Source organism: Rhopalosiphum padi, chromosome 1, assembly GCF_020882245.1.
Source record: "Rhopalosiphum padi isolate XX-2018 chromosome 1, ASM2088224v1, whole genome shotgun sequence".
Classification (NCBI taxonomy): Eukaryota; Metazoa; Arthropoda; class Insecta; order Hemiptera; family Aphididae; genus Rhopalosiphum; species Rhopalosiphum padi.
In genome coordinates, this window is record NC_083597.1 from 9,182,040 (window position 1) to 9,197,226 (window position 15,187).

At 25.6% G+C, this 15,187-nt stretch overlaps 1 protein-coding gene across 1 annotated transcript; it reads right to left on the reverse strand.

Moving 5' to 3' along the window:
- Positions 1-3,445: 3,445 nt before the first annotated feature.
- LOC132922378 (regulator of G-protein signaling 7-like) lies at positions 3,446-10,074 on the reverse strand. The gene is made up of 8 exons (XM_060985904.1): positions 9,927-10,074; positions 7,966-8,158; positions 7,796-7,898; positions 7,678-7,725; positions 7,496-7,602; positions 4,021-4,072; positions 3,679-3,833; positions 3,446-3,575 (listed from the first exon to the last, which is right to left on the reverse strand). The coding sequence occupies exons 1-8, from the start codon at positions 9,980-9,982 to the stop codon at positions 3,525-3,527; spliced, it is 765 nt and encodes a 254-aa protein (XP_060841887.1). The 5' UTR covers positions 9,983-10,074; the 3' UTR covers positions 3,446-3,524.
- Positions 10,075-15,187: the final 5,113 nt, after the last annotated feature.

The following is a 15,187-nucleotide window of genomic DNA, read 5'->3' on the forward strand; positions in this document are numbered from 1 at the left end:
TGATTGTCTTGAAATACTTTATGATTTTATCAAAATTTTAATTTGACTTAATAAGTTTATCAAAGGTCTGATAAGTTATAAAGCAATTTAAGTATATTTAAGGATACAATTATATCAGTACAAGTAATACCATTGATTATAAATTAGTATTTATAATCAATGGTAATACTATATATATATATTATATATACTTAAATTATCCCTTCAAAAATGGGTAATTTGACTTCCAAGTCCGTTTTACTTCTGATCAAGATTAAGCAATGATTGTGGCTGACTAAAAAGATACATTTATTACTGCTACGTGCTTAACTACGATCTAGGTAATACCATGATTAACTAACATGTTAGTTAATCATGGGTAATACATTCTAGAATATGACAAGGAAAAGCTTGGTTTATAACACTACTTGCAATCATGAGTAGACCCAGTGGTGGATTTATAGAGGGTGCGACGTGGTGATCTTGGGCCTTTATTTTGTACTACAGATATTTTTGATATAGTTATATAGTCCTACAGATATACATAATTATTCCTATTCTGACATGAGAAGTAGGGCGGGGAAAACCGACTATACAAGAGAGCCTCGGATAGGACTCTGACAGACGTGATTTACCAGAGTTAGAGCAAACGAGCACCTTGAAGCCAGTCTTTCAGGATTTTGTCATATGGACTTATAGTAATATTTTAAATTGTAAAACACTTAGAAATAATTTCAATTGAAAAACACTGAAATATTTTCATTATCTTTTTATTTTCACCGCGACTTTTATCACTACTCAATGGTCGCCCTGATTCGGCTCACTAGTCACTACATTACTATAAGCGATTTAAATAAACTTACCGTATTACCAACTAAATGTAAAAAATATTATATTTATTAATAATTGGTAGTGATGCACATATTTTATAAGAGTTAAGCATGTTAATTATTTTTTTTAATCGTTATAAGTTAATTAAATATACAAAATTGTTAGTTAAGTTAAAAGTAATATAACTTAGTTAAAAATTGGTAATTACTCATACTTACTTTTAGATTTTTATCTTTAAGGATTGTTTGATTTAATCTGTTGGTACTTTTTAGAGGTCAATATTGAAAACTATCAGCATTTTTCAACAGAATTTAGAAGAATATTAGAATTTAAGGAAAAAGTGGGAATTTTTATTTAAAAACAGTTTTTGAAGCAATACATTGTTTTTTGATGTAACTAAAAAATGAATAATTGTAAATAGTTTTTACTATTAATTGTACCCGTTTGTGTTTTTAATTTTGGCGTTTATTTTCAACTTTTTCTCAAGTTATTAAAGTTGGTGTAAAATGTACCCCGAGCTCCAGTTACTTCATTTAAATTGTTTTATAAAAATGTATTTTGTATAACGCATCTGATCATAACATTTTCCATAAAAAATTTACATTTTCCATCTATAGTCTTGTCATGAAACATATATTTTCCCAGAAAAAAAAAACCAAATTAATTGTTATGGTTGAGCAATGCAACTTACATATAAACCTGAATCTTTGTAAAATTTCACTAGTATTCACTGTTTTTATGATCTAACCGATGAATGCAAAATTTGTAAATTTTATCATGTAAAACTATATACACTGTGTATTTTTCTAATCCGCAGGAGTCAAAATATTTTATTTTTGTAAAAGCAATCAGAAAAATCAAAGATTGCTCCAAAAACATAATTTCCACAAAACAATGATGGGCATACTTATAGCTAACATGCCATTGCCATTATTTAAGAAACATGAATGCATGAATATGACGTTGCAAACATTATGTGAATACAATTTTACCATATTGTTATTACTATATATTGTCATTTAGAATCTTATTATTGTTATTTTCATGTATTTTTATTATTTGTTGTTTTTGATTTATTTAATTAGTTAATGTTACTAACATCATCAAATAATTTGTGCCTACCTATATACTACCTATTCATATTGTATTTTTATTTGTATTGCATACAATTAGCTTTATAACGTAAATATTATTAATACATGTAGATAAGCTTGGGCCTCGACACGAGTTTGTCTTAGTGAGGCCCAGTAGTTTCATAGAAGATTTAAAAAAATAAAAAGTAATAATAACATTTAATGATTTTTGGCTTACTATTGTTATATATTTTAAAATTTAAAACAGCAATGATTTAAATTTATATAAACAATATAATGTTAAATGGTTATTTTTGTATTCTAATAACTTGTACATTTCTAATATTCTAATACTATGTATTTTAAAATACTACACTAATATAAATATCAAACAGTGAAATAACTATGAAAAATTCCAAACCCATACTTCAGTAAAATTATTTATAAAAAGAAACAATTGTAAATTATAAATTATAAATTATTACAATCATGTTACAAGATTTTATTGATCATTTTTAATTAATTAATCATTATGATAAACGCAAATTTATGTTCAAGAAAATAATTAAAGATTTCACAAAAAGTAGAAAATAAAATTAATACATTAATACATAATAATTAATTAACATACATGTGAGTATATGAGTAGTATAAAATAAAAATTATTTCAAACAATTTAGCATATGATGCAGTGTAATTTTGAATTAGTATACCTTGTTGTTAAGCTATACAAGGTACATAGGATTGGAAGTTGTTAAATATTTGTCAACACTCCCAACCTTACCTACCTCATAAAGCATAACATAATGTGGCAAACATAAATCTAATTAATAAAACAGTTAACATCAGCTATAAGATAAATTTTGAAGCCTATGTGTTTGTGTATCCTAATTAGGAAATTAGGAATTTACATTTTTTCTTTTAAATAAACCTTACATTAAAGTTGGGTTTGTAATTTCTAATGAAATATTTATGGGCGCTCATAGTTGGTAGTAATACAAGAAAACATTTATAAATTCTATACTAATTAATATAATTTATGTATTATCGACTAATCTAAACTAATAAACTAATATTATACTATAGATAAATTGATTATTATTTTGACTTTATTCAATGTAAATATACATTTTTTTTTTTATAATCTAGTTTAATTTTTAGAAATTTTGTATATGCATACTCCATTCAGGTTAATATTAAACCACTTTTGTACACAAAGACTATAACGTGGATCATCGTCTGATCAACTCAAGCTAACACTTTTATTGGATGACAATCATTGGCAACAGTCGTTGATCATTAGTGTCAGTGCTAGACCCCATACTTATATGGAGAATCATAAATAGCACTGGTGGCTATCAAGAAGTAGGGATATGACTACTTGGTGAGTTTTGGGCAGCCGGGTGGTTTAATTATAAAATAAATGGAGTATGCAAATCAAATATACTCTTATGCTGTTTAAATTTAAGCAGAAAGCGATTCTAATAATATAAATGAAAAAATTAACACCTTTAAATTACTGAAATCAAGAATAATCATAATAAGAGTAATTTTATTTTAGAGCATAAATAGTAGTTTTAAGTAAGATTTGTATAGCAAGTATTTTATTTGAGTATTTTTAAAGCCTGATTCTGGAGTAATTCATTGTAGTTGAAATTCTTGTAATTCTCTTTTTTGTGTTTTGTCATTTGGCTGAAAAATACAAATACATTACAATATATATATTTATTTTATTTCAGTCATATTAAGAATAACTATAAAGTAATCTAATAAAAAACAAATTTTATAACATTACATTATTATTGTATGTTTTTGGCTGATCATCTGCTAGTTGAAACTCAAATTCCCAATTCTTAAAATCCACTTTGGCTTTTGCGAACTTTTTCACTTTAAAGTTAAGCAAATCTCCATTTAAATTGTCTTCAATTTCTCTTTTACACAAGTATATAGCTAAAAATAATGTATATATAAACACATTTTCTACAAAAAATAAATAAAATAAAAGCATACTAATAAATACATAATACTATTATACAGAATTGAAATCAAAAAAGAATTTTAAATATTAATGATAGTGACTTATAAAAATCTAATTCTGAACACATAAGATTCTGGCATATTTATATTTTATACTCACCATAATCATGATCATTCAAATGAGTTTTATAAGTTATTTGTGAGCTTGAAGACTGTAACAAAAAATATAAATATAGACATTTTAATGATTAAATAACAAACTTAATAAATTGGGTTACAACATATTCCTTATTATATAACATTATAATTTGTTATTTATTTAACCCATTTTATAGATTAAGTTAAGTATGCACTGAATTCGGCTTAATGTGATCACATTGGTTCAGATTATTTTGATTCTATTCACCAGTTGATTCCATAAAACATTTTTTTTTTATTAATGAGTTTATATATATATATGTGTATGTTTAAAATTGGATTAAAATAAAATAAATTTAAAATAAAGTAAAGAAACTATCTATTTTTTATTGTACTTGAGAATCTACTAATTTAATTATAATATATAGCTTTAAATTAAAATCCCTATTTAGTTAATGTAATATATACATGATTTTTAATTATTTAAAAATAAATAAATAATAATGTATGTACATATTGAACCTATAACTTTTGGAACAACTGAAAAGTATAGTTTTCAAGATATTTTTGAGTAGCTCCTTTTAACTTTTTCAAAACAATTCTTGTTTCTTTTTAGTGAAAGTTTGAAATACCATTAAAACGATAAGAATGTTCTTATAACTCTAAAAATAATTCGATTATCCGGTACTTGATGATTCTAATAAAAGGGTAATTTAACATTAGTAACATAAGAACTGATTTAGGATTTTCATTTTTGATTCCAATAAACAGTTGATTCTATAAACCAGTGTTCACATTAAGTGGAACTCACTGTAGTTGTTGTGATTTATAGTGCCTTTCTGACTTATTTAAGAAATAAGAAAAAAAAATATTGATGTAATGACAATACAGTTTTATCAGCCTATATTGTACCAATTATATTTTATAATAATATGTTTTTTAATATATCTATTAATCATTTTAATTTTTGTATTATGGTTCATTGATTTAATTATTTTAGAAAACATTGCATTTATTATATTATTAATATTGTTATATAAGACAATTGTAAGTTTTCATATTGAAAGAACTTAAAATACTTAACAAATACATTAAATTAATAAAATACTATTATAATTCTATAGATGTAATGTTGGATTCATTATTAACAGATTATATAGATCCTGAAGATTCTTATGCACCACCTGGATTATTTAATGACAGTTCAAGTACTACTAATTTCCGACACTAATAATTCAAAATCATTAACTGGTAAGTTATAATTTTACTATAACTTGTTCAACTATTTTCAGTGTTAGAATCAAAATTAAACTTATCATAAATCTTAATTTTATTAAATTAATTTTTTTTTTAATTGATATACTGTGATGATTACAATTTAGATTACACGAAGTTATCTTCATTATTTATTCATTTTAATCATAAAAAAATATTTACACTTATTTAATACATTTATTTAGTCATTTATTTAAGTCATTTAATGACCTAACCTTCAGTTCAAGGGGAGAAAAGAAGAACAAGGACAGCAAATCCTAATCTGTGGAAGAGGAATGAAACTAAACAAAATAGATTTTCTGGACAAGAATATATTAATTAAAAAGGCAGGCAGACATTATGAAAAAAAGAACCAAAATCAGTTTCTATGAGTCAAATTTAGGTAAAAATATAACTATTTGTTATTATGTATTTTTTTATCTAATATGTAATTTATAATTGTATACACTGTTGAATTTATATAATATGATGTCCACTTCTAATATCATATTTGTGAAATTTGTTGCCAAGAATATTGGCAGCTTGCAGATTATACCAAACAAAAAATGTACTTGTCAGGTCTTATAGAGAATGGTGAAGTAATGCTCAGAAAAATCAACACTAACAAATTTGAAAAAAGTTTCAAGAAGGTATTTATTAGTTAATGCAGAAGGAATTAAAACGAGAGTATGTTTAATATTCTTTTGTACAATATTTTCTATAACCCATAGAGTAGTTTAAACCTGTATGGAAAGCATTGGGTCAAATGATTTATTTATTGGTGATGACAAAATAAAATACCATAAGCCTTCTAATTGCACATCCCGAGAGGATTTAAATATCGTAAAAGTCACATTAGTAGTATTCCAAAGGTTGAATCACACTACTGTAGTACTGTAGACATGATTTTTCTAAGTTATACTTATCGTCCAATTTAAACTTGGCAACCTAATAGGTGGTACTGTTTATATGAAGAACAAATGTATGAAAAAAATATGACACCTTTTATAAAATAAAAGTCTTTCATTCATTTGAATCAAAATTAGGATTCTTTTTATACCAAAAAAGACCAGTGTTATAAATAAATAAATATGTCAATAAATATGACACCTTATATAAAATAAAAGTCTTTCATTCATTTGAATCAAAATTAGGACTCTTTTTATACCAGAAAAGACCAGTGTTTTCTAACTTAAACAAACTAACTGGTTTAACCTGAAATTCCCGTTTTTCTCAATTTTTTTTTGTTTTTTTTTTATGATTCAATTAAATCCAATTTTTTCTTCAAACGAGCCCAAAAGTTGAAAATCAAAGTTTTTTTGCTGCTCTAAGAGGTAATGACAGGGAAAAAAATAAAACATACATCATCGTAAAACTAATACATATTTTATTATTCCGCTCAGAATCTAAAATAATAATATTGTTGATACTATTTTATATTATATTAGTTTGTCTGATAGTAGTTGGAGGGTCAAATTCAAATATGTATATATATATATATATATATTATATTCTAATGCTTAAAATATTAGATGGTTTTTTTTTATTATTATTAACTATTTTAAACATTTCTAAGATTATTACTATCAAATAGCAATCAATAGTAAATATACATTTTTGTAACGAGAAAAAAAATGGACTAGATATAGTATTTTTCATTTGTTTATTTTGTTTTTTATTTTATATAAGATATAATATTGTATCGTGTATAGTATTACAATATTATATGTATTTAGACATATTGTTTCTAAATAATTTAATAGAATTAAGGGCATCCGTATATTTTTACATTAATTATATTTTTAAATATATTTTATTATGAAATACAAATGTATTCCTTTGAACATTGAATAATAAAAAAAAAGAGTTTATAGATACGTTAAAATAAAAAAGTCTCTTATCAACATGTTAAAAATATTAAGACTTATAATAATATTATAATTGTAGTAGGTACAGTGAAACTTCCATACAACAAAAAATATTCGTAACATAGAGGAATTCGTTAAATAGAATTACATAGGTACCTATTTCATATTCTATATTGTATTAAAAAAATGATTAAAAAATAAACATCAAATACATATATCGTATTATAAATCTTATTATATATTTATCATATTTATCTATTTAATTTATTATTGAGAAATAATTAGTGAGTTTCGTTTGTTTATTATAATTTATAACTGTAGTATAATTCGACGTAATAGGTAGAGATACTTGTTTAGATGTCTTTTAATACTTACTCTTTTACGATAAAAGCAACCAACGTTCAACAAAGTCAGATAATGATTAACAATTGTGAACACGACGATGTGTGATGATAATAAACTTGCCATGTACTGTGCTTCATCTAAAATTAAAACATTATATTATGTTTTCTTCTATAAGTCATCTAAAAATGTTTCCATGGCCAAAATGAACTTACCCGGATTAAAGTCCATTGTGTTTACAAACCACATTATCAAACTGCTCCCTAGAAAAAAATTATTATCATTGCATACAATTTTACAGTTATTGTAATGTCATAAATATCAGTTATTTACCTTTCATCTGTATGCGTGGAAATAACAGTTTTGCACTTTTTATAATCGTATTCAAAGGGATAAGTTCAACCTTGTTGTTCATGCGATTTATAAGGTCACTCACCTTAGAACAAAAAACAGTGACATTGAACAAAAAATAAAAATGAAATGAAAAACGAGATGACATTTACTTTTATGTTAATGATATGGTTCAGCATTTCAACATATTCTATCTTCAATTTCTTAACCATCGGGTTTGGAAATATTTCATCAAGTGTAATATCTTGCAATTTCATGAGCGAATCGATGGACAAACCATTATCTAGAAAACCGATGGTAAACGAGATGGAAAAATCGTCATTACTAGCAGACTGTCTAGTAATCCTAAGGAAAAGTAAAAAAAAATAGTTAAATACAGTCAGTTCGTCATACTATTAAGAAAAACAGCAATGTGAGAAAATATAAGACTCACAGTTGCTGATTATTTTAATGAAGTACTTAACTAGGAAAGTTAAATCTACTAAAGTAGCAAATATCTATTTATTAACTATTTTTTATTTTTGTCAACATTGCATTGTTCTAATATTTTGCAACAGTTGACTTGTTGATTTGTAATAATGGCTTCCATTTCTATACTCCCAAACCGTATAATAGGTTGCTTAACGATTTTTGTAATTAATAGTATTATAATACATTAAACATAATTATTATATTTCAAGTACGCCGCTATCATACAGTCAACTCGTCCAACAAAAAGGTGGGAATGATTAACTTTGAATAAGGAATAGATTTAATTACGAACCGCAACAACGACATCACAAAAGACAATAGTCTGATTTTGTACGCTGAGTAGTCAGTATTGAATAAAAATCACAGCCACTGCCCACTGAATTGATTACCTAATCCAGCAGTTCTCAACCTTTTTAGTTTAGCGGACCACTAATTTCGTAAAAAATATTTGAGGCCCACCCATAGCATACCTATATACGTTTTCATAAAATTATTATTTATAATATACATTATATACATATATATATATATTATATACATGTATATATAGTCATTATATACATGTATATATAGTTATTAGGAATAAAAAAATTAAAAAAAAAACAATTTAATTCAACTTTATCACAAGAAAAACAATTTAATGTGATTTTTGACATTGCTTGTTCTTCACGAGAAAGTTAATAACTGGATTAAAACTTGTTAGTTTTAGTCTTAAATCACTCTCAACATTTAGTTTATTTCTATATTTATTTTTTAAATAAATTAAAGTAGAAAAAGCACGTTCACATAGTTAAGTTGTCGAAAAGCAAGCTTATCAAGTTTCTTAGTGCAATTTTAGCGGTTGTTGGATAGTCTTTCCGAATATTTAACCTGAATGGTTTATGAAATAAAGTATTATTATGATCAGAAATATAACAAAAAATATATAATAATATTATTTTAAATATATATAATATTTAATATTATACCTATGGCTTGCGGCCCATGGGTTGGGAATCGCTGACCTAATCTAATATAATGTACGTATTGTATTAGGAAGATAAGTGATAACAACGGTTCATGACTTATGATAGCGGTGTCGGCGGGTGTTGGGAAGAGAGGAAGGGATTATATCCGTTGTACAACTATGCACATATACAATTTAATAAACTCGATGGTAATAATAGGTGCGTATTGAATGTAAGGTTTACTACCAAAATTTTACTTAATTACTTCACATACCTACCTACTCAATTATGAAACATAAAATAATTATAAACTGTACCATATATCCGTCAGTCGGCGTTAAAAAATTAATTGCAAAAAATATATTATTATTATTTACTTTTGAGTTTAAACATTTTATCACGGTATAAACAAATGTACAATAACAGACAATCGCTACGTACAAGTACCAAACTTCTCTTAATAACTATGCTTAACATATTATACTTCCACCGACAAAATATGAATAAGTACCTAATATATAATAACTAATGAAAAAAATTAACTATATAATACACACATTATATTATTTATATTGTTATATTATAAATCACCTATGTCATATCCTATACCTACCCAATAATACTATAATTTATTATAATTGTACATAATACTAATTACTAGAATAAAATATGTATAAGTATAATAGTATACGTACCATCTTTTTATGATTTTAAAAAGGGAAATCAGTGGCTTCTTGATAAAACGGAGCATATTGCACGGTTTGGCGGCAGCCGGACACAATCGATGACGAAGAGTTGAGTGGGTGGGTGTCAAAGTCGTCGTAAGTATACGTGAAACGGTACGCGTCAAGCCGTCTGACGGTCGTTCATCGAATGACGAGCGATGGCTGTATAGATTTCATACCCGGGCGCCGATCAGCGACCTCGACTGCGTGCGCACCGCCTACTCACGGGTCGTCACCCACCGGACACCACCTGAAACACTCTCCTTAGACCCTGGGAATCGGCGTGGTCGGCGACGAGAGTGAAATTGTTGCTGTACTGCGGATGGGTTTGCATGTGTCGGTGACGGGTTAGAGGGGAAGGGGGAGAGGACTCTTTAACTACGTGAGAATTTAATATATGCGGTGTAATACGATGGAGAATTAAATAATATATAATTTCAAATTAAAACCGGCTAATTGCAGTTTTTTTACGGCATAATAATAGGTTAATAGGTATAATACGATATTATTATGTTAGGTATGTCAATTTCGTGGACTTGGGTTGTATAATACCTACTGTTTGGTAAAAAAATTCAAATTTTCTATTATAAAACTATTGAATTTAAAATTTGATTAAATATAGAAATCTTGAACTAGGTGCGTATCTACTGCCTGTATAGTGTATAGGTACTATATACTTTTAAAGACTGTAGAACAAGTATTGTTTAGATTGAAAAATATTAATAAATAATAAGATAAATAATCTTATTAAATAAATAATAATAAAAAAAAAATACCAAAAACCTATAAAATATAATTGTGAAGAAAAAAAATACATGAAATCATATTATTAATAAGTTAAGTTTAAAATTGTCTATACCTAATTAGGTATATTTACTTTCCGAAAAAAAATTGTATTACCATAGTAATAACTAATATTATATAAGTTAGAATAATTAGCGATCGATATACTATATATAGTTGATAAAAATAATATTATTTAAGACTTTATTTTTTCTCTTTAAGCTTAATTAAAAAGATTTTAAGGAGGAGTTTGGCATGAACTCATGCTCGTGTGACACATTTTACAGGATATTTATTTGAGGACACTTCTTCATATTAAATTTTTTTATTTACAATTGATGAAAACAATTTTTTAATATTGAATATTATTTTGGTATATACTATATAAAACTGAAAATAAATGAAAAAATAAAAAATTGAAATGTTGCTTCTTTGAAAACATATAAGCTACACGACAGTGTTGTAAATTACTTACTGACGTTAAAAAATTTGCATATAATGTTATGGGTTGTATCAAAATTACTCGAGTAAATTCTATAATATCCATATACCTACAGGCTACAACATTCCTAGTTATTGTGATTAATGTTGAACTCTGTATGTAATATAAGTATCTATAAATAGATAGTACCTTAAAGTACCTTATAAATGAGTTTATTTATTTTGTAATTAACTTTTATATAGTAAACAAGTATAGGTGGTACTCGGGTAATATAATTATAAATAAAAAATAAATAAGAAAATAAACACATAGAATTATATATTTTAACTTAAATTATTAAAAATATTAAATTGTATAAAAATTTAATTATGAAACAGGATAAAACAATGCATTAATAATTAATGTAGGACCACGGACCACGGTAACACATATTGTTGTTTAATGATTGTTGAATATTATATTAGTAAAATAATAATATTACGTACATAAAGATAAGCAAATAGAAAATAATGCTAAACATTGATTTTAGAACCGAGCTTATAAAACTACCATCGTGGCCAACTCACAGCCTGTTTTTAGTGTTTTCAACCCTGGACGAACCCTGGATAATTATTTTTAGATTATTATTTACAAAGGATAAACGCTACGCGCTGCGTTAAAATTCAACTCGCGCGTCCTTGGCCTCGTTTAGACCAGGAATCCCTTATTTATTATAACTACGTAGATACGTACTTTCCATTTCACCCGGGCAAAATTGAGGGCAGCTGCACACTCACCCACCACCCTAAGTGGGGTGGTTTCTATCTTTATCGATTAGGAGGCCACGAACTCTCGTTTTTCATCCCACATAATTTGTTTTCAATCAATAACAGGTACAGACTACAGACGTACAGCTGCGGTAACAAGTGGTACGTTAAAGTAACTTTATAATACAACGTACATATTATTATGGCTTTTTTTTTGTATGGGTCACATTTATAATTTTTTGGAAAGTTATTAAATTTATTCAATGCAGTAAGTTGTACTTATAAATAATTTAATTATATTCTGCTGCAGGTAATGATTTCAAAATTAATTAAAATATGCTCACAGGTAGAAAAACTGTCACGACTAGCTCACAACAATACAGCGAGTGCCGGGTACAGTCAGAACTAAGGATCAAAATTTCCGAAAAAAAAATGGATTTCAGAAAAATTATGAAACATTGGTTTCATTTAAAATGTCCATTTATACCAATAAATAATGATAGATGATAATCATAATACATAAATTATTAATATACTATAAAGTATATAAAGTATACATTATCATTACTATTATTTAAAGTCTGCATAGTGAATGACTCTTGCGGGCTCTATATTTTATTTATAAATTATAAATATTTATAATTTGTAATAATAATCCGGATATGAATATCTATTAGCTGTATTATGGTAATTTATAAAGTTATAAATTATAATATTTTAACTTTTTAAAAAATAATTTAGTAAGTACGTATTGTACGCAAGAGGAACTAAGAAGGTGTGATGCCCAATGCGACAATGTCTATATATATAGTGCCTAAATAAAAATATTACTATGATTAATTGTAAATGATTGCAATCATTTACATTCCATTATCAAGATACACGAATATCGCGATGACATACGACATACGACATACTACATGACACATATTATATACGATTCATATACGTCTACCGTTTGCATACTTAATAAATATTATGATAAATATTAAATAATAATTAAAAATTTCTTATCAAGTACCAAAGTATCTACTAATCAGTTTTCTATTGATTGTAATAACTAAAATAATTATTATTAATTAATATTATCGTCTTTTTAGACTCGTCTCTCACATATGATATTTTTTGTTATGTATTTTCAGATTTTACAAATATATTGTAAATCGTGTACTATCAGACTATCTATATATTTTATCTACAACTTACAAGTATTAATTATAAAAATATAACAACTTAAATCTTTGATGGGTAACATTATTTTTACTTCTTAGAAAAAATAATGAAATATCCGTATTAATTTAATTGGATTATTTTTTGTACTTCCATTATTTTAAGCCTAAATACAATTTTTTTAATTTTCCAAAAATTCTGTTTTCATTTTTAATTTTTCAAAAGCTTCGGTTTATTTCAGAAATATATTATCTTAATATTCTTCAATTTTTCCATATTTTCCGAAGGTCTGGGAAAAAACTGTTTTCCTGATTTTTTCCGGAATTTTAATCTCTAGTTAGAACAATGACGAGATTTCTTTTACTTCATTATGACTAAAAAACGAATTTTATTGTAAATAAATAGTTTTATTGGTTTTATAAATAAGTACATATTTTAGTAATTTTTGATTTTTTATTGATTTTCGACAACCTTTAACATTATTTGCTTCGTCTAAAACAACAAGATATGTAATTTTTGATAGAGATATTTTAATAGGAAAAATTCACCGAGGATCTCTGGAAATTGAATATACACTCCTTCTGATGTACGAGTAGGTAGTGAATAACTATTTTTCCAATATTTACATATTTTGGATTTTATCAATAAAATCCGCTACCTAACTATGACATAAAAATAATTTAGTTTTAAAGGGCAAAAAAAGAAAAAAGTATCTATTATGAATTTTAGTCACTTATTAGTCACCTACTTATTGTTCTTTATTATTCCTTAATATTTCGTAAGATAACATTAAAATTCAATATACATATAAAATAACCAAATATATTTTTTATTTTATTATGTTATATTTCAATGTTTCAGAGTCAATTAATAAAATTGGGAAGTTCAAACATTACAACACAATTGATATTGAAACACCATTAAACATTTTTATTGCGAAATATTTAGTTAATTTGTAAAACATTTTTAGTAGTATCATTATAAATTATAATATATATTACAATACATTATTTTTTATGTTTTAATATTTAATACCACGAACATTGAGTTTAAAATGTACCTATATATTAATATACTGCATTGGTACCTAATAACAGTAATAACTAATAGTATTTATTATAAATAAATAATAATACTTATAATACTTAATATTACTACCTAACCTATAGTAGTAGGCACCCATGTCACAGTGTATTGATTATATTTTGCACCATGAACAAATATCTATCTATAAATAAAATTAATAATCGTAAAATTAATCGGCAATCCTCGTGTGCTTATAGGAAAAAAACGCATCTGCGAATACTCAACAATCATATTAGTATTATATGATAAAAATCTACAGAAAGAAGTTTTTCAACAACGAGAAGAATCAAAACATATTTACACTTTTACAGACATCTATAACAATTGACAATTAAGCGTTTTCATACTTTATCGTTGATATCAATCGTAAGGAAATATAGTTCGGAGTTATTACAATATCGTACAAAGATTGTGTATGAATTTACCAAAATCAAAAATAGAAGATTTCGATTTATTAAATAAATATTATAATATATACCTAAATAATAATTGTTATTAGTAGACATTGGAATTGACTTTAATAATAATTGAATTATTGTAATGCTAAGTATATATACAAAATTTAGTAAAACTTTTCTTAAAAAAAAAGCGTGTATACCTATATTAAACAAATTATTCTTAAGACCTTAGAAAGAATTAAAATTCGGGACATGCTTTTAGTCGTCAGGAATAATTACGAAATAGCACGAGTACGACAATAGAAATACAATCCCTAAAAAAAAGGGGTTTAGTAAGTTCCCACACGAAGCACAGCAGGTAAATGGATACATATATAAGTTCCCTCACGAAAAAAATACACCCATACGTAAGTTCCCACACGAAAAAAATGACACTCTTACATAAGTTCCCACACGCAAAAAAATTATACCGAACACAAACTTCCTTTTAATTGAATCTTGTCCATATAATAATATTAATTGGTATAGTCCACACATTATTTGTATAGGTATAAAATAAATAATAATAATAGAAAAAATCAAATTTTATTTGATCAAACACTTCAC